At 41.3% G+C, this 8167-nt stretch overlaps 1 protein-coding gene across 1 annotated transcript in view; it reads right to left on the reverse strand.

The window, feature by feature from the left end:
• The window catches only part of LOC142251162 (aldehyde dehydrogenase, mitochondrial-like), a 67876-nt gene that overhangs the window by 18064 nt on the left and 41645 nt on the right, over positions 1-8167 (reverse strand). Inside the window, exons 5-8 of the mRNA XM_075323702.1 lie at positions 5984-6095; positions 5689-5817; positions 4968-5081; positions 4199-4301 (exon numbers count right to left, since the gene is read on the reverse strand). Of these exons, the coding sequence (XP_075179817.1) occupies positions 4199-4301; positions 4968-5081; positions 5689-5817; positions 5984-6095 (458 nt within the window). The remainder of the gene's footprint in view (positions 1-4198; positions 4302-4967; positions 5082-5688; positions 5818-5983; positions 6096-8167) is intronic.

Below are 8167 nucleotides of genomic sequence, written 5' to 3' on the forward strand. Positions count from 1 at the left end.
GAGCTATTGAGTTGCAAAGGTTCATATGTTGTTCTTGTACAGGGGCCTTCTGTCTGCGTCCGCCATCGAGGTCACATGAGCACTCCAGCCACTCAGCAGGTTACAATTATTCTTACATTATGCACTAACTGTTAAGGAAGGGTTGTCTAGTAGCGGATAACCCCTTTAACCCCAGCCTATTTTCAGTTTTTGGGGTTTTTTTGCTCTCCTTCTTCCGAGAGCCATAACGTTTTTATGTGTCCCTCAATCTTGCCATATCAGGGCTTGTTTTTTACGGGACGAGTTGTACTTTTAAATGAAACCATAAGTTTTACAATATTGTGTACTGAAAAATGGCGAAAAAATTCCAAGCGTGGAAAAATTGCAAAAAAGTGCAATTGCATGATTTTTTTTGGGCTATTTTGTTCACTATATGGTAAAACTGATGTGTCAGTAGGATTCCTTAGGTCAGTACCAGTTTGTGGATACCAAATATGTATATGTTTACTTTTATCTAAGGGGTTATAAAAAAAAAGCAGAAGTTTATCCCAAAAAGTGGCTCACTATTTTCGCCATGTTCCATGACCTGTAGCATTTTCATTTTTTGGGATCAATGGCTCAGTGACTGCTTATTTTTTGATTCTCAATCTGATGTTTTTAATGGTACCATTTTTGCACAGATGCTACGTTTTGATTTGCCTGTTATTGCATTTTGTGCAAAATTTGCGGAGACCAAAAAAATGTAAATTTGGCGTTTGGAACAGTTTTGCTGCTACGCAGTTTTCAGATAGTGATTTTATATATTTTTTTTTAACTTCGTTTTATTAACAATTTCAAACATGGTACAACTGACATTTGCCATATAAAGATAGCTCAGTATATAGATAGTAATATTTGAATATAACAATGAGCAGTCATATAAAGTCCATAATATCTTTAGCACTTAAGATGGCACAATGTTATTATCCATATTTCTTATCATTTGCATATATATCTAATTTTATATTGAGCATAAGAACAGCTCTATCAGCATGACCATATTTTGAAAACAAGATAGAAAGAGGAATAGAAAAAGGAAGAAAGAAAGAACAACAACAACAGCCACATTGCATTATAATACCTCAATATACCATTGGACAGTGTTTCATATCCCAACATCTAACGGGAACCACCATTATCCGCATAATCTCCCTCAGACCTCCGCAAGTGTGTCTGGAGAAGAATTCCACAAACCCCAGATTTTGTTAAATTTTCCAGGGCACCCCCTATTATAATATACCACCCGCTCATAGACTATGGTTGCATTGACTAATTTAACCCAGGACCGCACAGTTGGATTCGAATCTCCCACCCAGCTCAGAGCTATTAATTTCCTAGTCAGAAACAATGCCTCTCTGAGGAATATTGTCATGTAATGATCACAGGACTCTTCCTCCACCACCCCAAACAGGCATATCAAAGGGTCACACAAAACAGGAATTGACACAATCGATGTCAGCAGAGATGTCACTCCCCGCCAGTACGAGGATATATTAGGACAGCTCCAGATCATGTGTATGAAATTTGCCCCTGAGAGATGACACCTCGGGCACTCCGATGTACGAGAACTGCCCATACTAAATAATCGAGTTGGAGTAAGGTATGCCTGGTGGACAATGTAGCATTGAATCAACTTATTAATCGAAGGGGATACCGCAGTCGGAGATTCCAATATCTCTTCCCATTCCTCTCCCTGTAGAGAGGGAATTAGAGATTTCCATCTATCCTGGGCTGGCAAGGGGTCCGACTCCACCCCCACTGACAACAGGTAAGTATATATAGCTGAGATTAGGCCTCGAGGTCCTTGTGATTTTAGAATACCTATCATAGGAAGTGATGATATCAATTTCCTCACTACAATTTTCTGTTTGTGGGATTGGATCGTTGTGCGAATCTGCAGGTATCTAAAAAACTGTGATCTTGGAACATTATATTCAATCTGGACTTGTTCAAAGGACTTGAAGGTTGTGGTTCCCGGGACAAAAAGATCACCTAATGCACTGATGCTGTAAGTGGCCCAGAATTGCGCCGAGGGGTGATCTCTCAGAGTATGGAAGTGGCTATTCCCCCATAATGGGAGTTCCGCCACCACCCCTTCGAAGTGTACCACCCTCTTGGCTTGTCGCCAGACTAATATTGCCAATTTGAGGAGGGGTAATTGCTGTGGTGTTCTCAGTCCATCTGATTCCAGAAAACCCACTAAACAATCAGTCCCAGCCGCGTGTGCCAAGTGACTCTCAGAGTTTGGCAGCTGACATCCAGGCATCCAAGTCTCTAGTGCCCTAAGCTGTCCCGCGAGGTAGTAGAGGAAGAACTCCGGTAAAACCATCCCTCCCAGTCTTTTGGATCTCTGTAAAATGGATAACCGAAGTTTGGGTCTGGATTTCCCCCATATGAAAGAGGTAGTAAGCGAGTTCAACATTGAGAAGAAGGATTTGGGTACTGATACTGCACTATGTTGTAGTGTATAACTAAGCTTTGGAAGTAATATTTTGATTAAATTTATTCTGCCAACCACTGACAGCGGTAGCTTGCTCCACAAGTTATATTTAAGTTTAACGTGCTCCAAAAGTGGTGTTATACTCGTCTGCAGGTCTAGTGTATGGTCTTTCTGTATGTGTATTCCCAGGTATTTAAAGCTAGTTACCACTTGCAAAGGTGACCTACCCTCCATTGAAATTTCAGACCCATGCATTAATGGCATCAAAGCCGACTTATCCCAGTTGATGCGTAGTCCCGAAAACTCCCCAAATTTATCTATAGTGTCTATAACCACCGGTAGAGTCTCTTGCACTCGATCTAAGAAGACAACCATGTCATCCGCATACAATCCTATTTGATCTGTGCGGTCGGCTATAGTGATTCCAGTGATCTGTGGATGAGAGCGGATTCTAATTGACAAAGCTTCAATAACTAGTGCAAACAATGCTGGAGACAGAGGGCTTCCCTGTTTTGTGCCCCGATTCAATGAGAAGGGTGTAGACATAGTACCATTGACTAGTATCCTGGCTGTTGGGGACCTATACAACATATGAATCCAATTACTGAATTTAGGCCCAAAGGCGAATCTCTGGAGGCAGGCAAATAAAAATGGCCATTCTACCGAGTCAAATGCCTTGGCCGCGTCCAGCGAGGGCAAGGCCCACTCGTTCTCCTGGACCAGTGTGCTATATTACACTATGGACTGGACCAGTCATATTTATAGAGGTGTTTTTCCCAGGCATAAATCCAGTTTGATCTGGGTGAACTATACTCAATATGACTGAATTAAGCCTGGACACCAGTATTTTGGTAAAGATCTTGTAATCCACGTTAACTAGGGATATAGGATGGTATGAACCGCAGTCTAGTGGGTCTTTACCCTCCTTCCTAAGCACTACTATATGTGCTTCGTACAAGGAAGCAGGTAGAGAGTCGCCGGCTGAAAAATGTGAGAAAACCTCTAAAAGAATCGGGGCCAATACGTAAAAATATTTACTATAGAATTCTATGGGAAGGCCATCTGGACCCGGAGATTTCCCCCGTGATTTTATATTTTGATAGCTTGGGCATTTCTGAATGCTGCAATATCAAAGTTGTGTATATTTTTTATTTTTTTTAACCCTTTAATTGTCAATGGGGTGAATGGGGTTAATTTGAATATTTAGGGTTTTTTTTTTTTTACTTTATTAGTCCCCCTAGGGGACTCTAAGGATCAGCAGTCTGATAGCTCATTAATTTTTGTTGATCACAGCTACACAGCTGTGATCACCAGAAATACTCACCTCTTGTCACAATCAGCACTCGGCCGGGTGAAGCAGGAAGAGAGTCATGTGAGCTACAGGAGTCATCACATTACCTTGTGCTACTATGGGAACCATCGGCTCACAGTCATCACATCACAGCGCGGGTAAGTGAAGATTTACAGCGGTGGGGATTTAAATCGCAATGTCACATTTTTACATTGCGATTTAAGGGGTTAACAGGCGCAGGTGGACTGCGGCTCCACTTGTGCCTGCGAGGCACACATGTCTGCTGTTCAAATCAGCTGACATGTGCGCTGATCGCTGCCGGTGATTACACATATATAGGTTAGGACGTACAGTTACAGCCCACGGTCTTTAAGGAGTTAAGATATTTATACTTAATGAACTGATATGTGGAATTTAAAATAACACAAATGCGCAAAGTGGTCACTTACAATCAGCATCTGAGAGTATGATGTTGGGGCTCTTCCCACCAAGCTCAAGTGTTACCTTCTTCAGGTTGGATTTTCCAGCTGCCTGCTGGATTAACTGACCAACCTACAGCAAAGAAAATACATTAATTCTACTGAAAGTATTGGATCATCTACAAACCATGGATGCACTTGCTAGATTAGGCTCAGGTCGATCTAGCATTTGAAGCTTTGTTGCAAGTTTGATTATTTTTGCCAAAGAAAAAACAAGGCATGTGTATCTGTCATAGGATGGTGCCTTTTTGACTGTTCTTATAAGTCTGTATGAAAAACAAGTCAATATCATGTGATGACTGATCTCAAGACAGATCTGGCAAAACTGTTCCTGTTGATAGATTATCACCATAATTATTCCACCTTGTCCAAATGAAAACACCTTATGCCCGAGCTCTAACCTTTCCGACAGGTTTTTGGTGCTGGGTCAAGTCTATTTCACTCTCACACTGCATTACAAATCTTAACAAATGTTAGCCTGTAAAAGGCTCAAAGGCTAACAGGATTGTCCTTAATTACGAAGAAGACTAGTACAAATCGCATTTTAGATCTGCTCTTAAAACCTTTACAAACTTAAGGAGCTTCTGTACTACAGGTAAATACAATATGGAAAAGCAATTAACTGTTCTACTTTATAACATGTAAAAGCCTGGAAGAACACTAGAGACAAATTGCCGACATTACAAAGATCTAGTATGGCCTAATTCAGGAAAGCCTCAACAGAGAGCAGAGATTTTACCTCTGTAGACCCAGTGAAAGCAACTTTGTCCACATCCATGTGAGAAGAAAGGGCGGCACCCGCTGTGGGCCCCATGCCAGGTAGGATATTAACCACGCCTGGTGGGAATCCAGCCTAAAAAGAGAAGACATATTTCTTGAATTATTGGATCAGTACAAAATAACGTGTGACAAACGCTTATCCCCTCTACAGTGAAATTGGGCTAAAGTGGCCCAATTGTTCTACACATGGGAATTCGGGAGAATTATTATAGTGTTGGGAAGGGTATAGACAGGTGACCAACAAAAGCCACCACCCATTAATGTGCTAATACTTGGACCGGACAAACAAGCTACTTCTTCAGAACCTGTTAATTGGTTCAACCAAATACAGCTCATCCAATTTAATGCCTATAATGTAAACCTATATTAGGCAATAACTCCATTACTAGGCCTACTAAGCAAAGTGGGAATTTAGATTGTATTTAGCTTCTCTCTAGGCTAAAGAACAAAAGCATTTGACAGCCCAATGATAATTCCACCATGTTTTACAAGCAGCATTTAGTTAATGTTTAAGGAAAAAAAAGGTTAGCCATGTCCCAAGTACATGATCTTTATTGTGCCCCATTGAGTAGAGCAAATAGGAAATAAGTCTATAAACATCTATAATGACACCAATAATCCCTAGATGTAAGGATATGCATCTTTGCATACTCTAGAGATAACAGCTTAGGAGACCTTACCTCCTTCACCAAGCTGGCAATATGTAGGGCAGTGAGCGGTGTCTGTTCTGCCACTTTCATGACGATTACATTCCCGGTAGCCAGTGCTGGGCCAAACTTCCAGGCCAACATCAGAAGAGGGAAATTCCACTGTAAGAAAGCAGAGAAATGAGATCTACTAAGCCGTCAAACAGAGGAGAATGCCACATCTCCTTGTATTAAGAATTATACTAATAGATCTAGTACACCCGTTTCCTAATTAAATTATAAAGCTAGCTATAAAGGCATGTTTTCAATAAGTCAGAGCAAACCTTACCGGTATGATCTGTGCGCACACACCAACCGGTTCATGCCTCGTGTAGGTGAAATAGTCTCCATCAATTGGAATGGTTTTTCCATGCCATTTATCAGCCCATCCAGCATAATATCTTAAAAACAAAATAAAGACATAATTCCAAACTACACTGGCGCAAATACATTATAGGCTATTCACTCATCCATATTTAATAATAGATATCACAAATTCAACAGGAGTAGGAAGCATGCCAACCATCCTAGAAATAGATGGTTTCAGTTAAAAGGGGTTTTCCCAACAAAGTACATTATGATGACTAGATCTTGGAATAATAATTTCCACAATTGGATGAGTTTTTTAAAAAAAACAAACAAAAAAAAACCCAAAATCTTCCTGTGCTGAGATAATCTTATATATGTCTCCCTATGTACTGGGTAATGGCCTTGTCTTACCGTACAGGAACATTGTCTGATCATCCCTTTCTTGCCCAAGATGTGGGGCAAGTAAAGTATATAGACATTACGGATTGGGATCGTAAATTCTTTTCAGGTAAAACTTTTTTTTTTTTTTTTAAATCAGACTGGGAAATGTTTTAACTCACAGAAAGAATTAGACGTAATGTATTCATACTAGTGTCCTCCCCTGCCCAGTGGAATGATCAGACTATGTCCCTGTAAGGTCAGACATCAATCACACAATACACAGCAGGGACATATTTATTAGATCTCAGTACAAGAATTTTTTTTTTTTTTTTTAACACATGCAATTGTGGAACATATCATTATTCCAAGATCTATTGATTATAATGAACTTTAAAATTGTTCACAGGAAAATCCCTTTTAAGTCTTCTCATCTTCGAAGTCAGTAAACAATGGTTGGACTTTCCATTATTGTGTTGGCAAAACGATATTCAGATTAAAATTAAAAACATTTACAGAATCTATTGAAAAGCAGAATCTTTCATATCTACCTTGAATACCAAATCCTAAAGATTTCACTTGTCAAAATCTAAAGACTTACAGTGCATTACCCTTACTAAAGACTAGAAGGGGTAAACTAGAGTCTGTACAGAATTTGAGTGACCCTCCTCCAGTGACTGGAAAGAGACCATACATTTCACACGTAAATGGCCACCTTACCCATTTCTCTCCACCTGCTTCCTCTGCTGAGGACAGCGACATGGGGTGCGCACTCTTAAGTCTAAATCACACTCCTCTGCCTTTTATTCCACAGCACATGAAAGGTAAGGGAGATTTAGGCCCTGTGCGCACTTACCGGATTTTGCCGCGGATTTTCTGCGGATTTGCTGCATGTTTCGCTGCAGAAAATGTTCATAACATCTCTGCAGTGAATCACCAGCAAATCCTATGGGGAAAAAAAAAATCCTGTGCGCACTGGGCGGATTTCGACAGCTGCATGTTTTGCTGCGGGATTCCCGCAGCAAAAACAATTGCATGTCAATTCTTTTCCGCACATCGCTGCGGGATTTCACTGCATTGACTCCAATGTAATCGTGACATCCCGCAGGGAATAATGCAGGCAGCAAATGCGAATTCTGTGCGGTTCACTGCGTTTTCCTGCGTTATTCCCTGCGGTATTTCGCGGTTTACCTACGGTAATGTACATCGCTTGCCTGCGGTTTGCAGGGAAGTGATGTCATTATGACAGGAAGAGGAAGCAAAGCAGAGAGTAAACACACACAGATCACAGACACAGACATAGAACACACATCGCACTCGCACACAGACATCACAGACATAGAACACAGACACATAGAACACAGACACATAGAACACACATAAAAAGCAAACGGAAATATAGAAAACAAAACACGTGGGCTCCGCTGCATATTTACCATCCAGCCGTGGTAAGCACACAGCGGCGGCCCGGTATTCTCAGGCTGGGGAGGGAGAGGAGCAGGGTTAATGTCCCCCGCCTCCCTCCCACCTCCCGCAGCCGAGAATATCAGCCGCAGCTGTCCCGGGACTGTTGCATCCATTATGCGGCAGTGCTGGAGTGTCCCCGGCTCTTGTTGCCGTGATGCAGTGGCAATCAAGGTAATGTACGGAGTTAATGGCGGCGGATCACCGCCATTAACTCCAGGCTTGATCATGGCAGCATCTATGAGACAGCTGACATGATCAACCCGCAAGTGAAGTGAAAAAACACAGACACCGAAAAATCCTTTATTTTAAATAAAAACAC

Source organism: Anomaloglossus baeobatrachus, chromosome 1, assembly GCF_048569485.1.
Source record: "Anomaloglossus baeobatrachus isolate aAnoBae1 chromosome 1, aAnoBae1.hap1, whole genome shotgun sequence".
In the NCBI taxonomy this organism is placed as follows: domain Eukaryota; kingdom Metazoa; phylum Chordata; class Amphibia; order Anura; family Aromobatidae; genus Anomaloglossus; species Anomaloglossus baeobatrachus.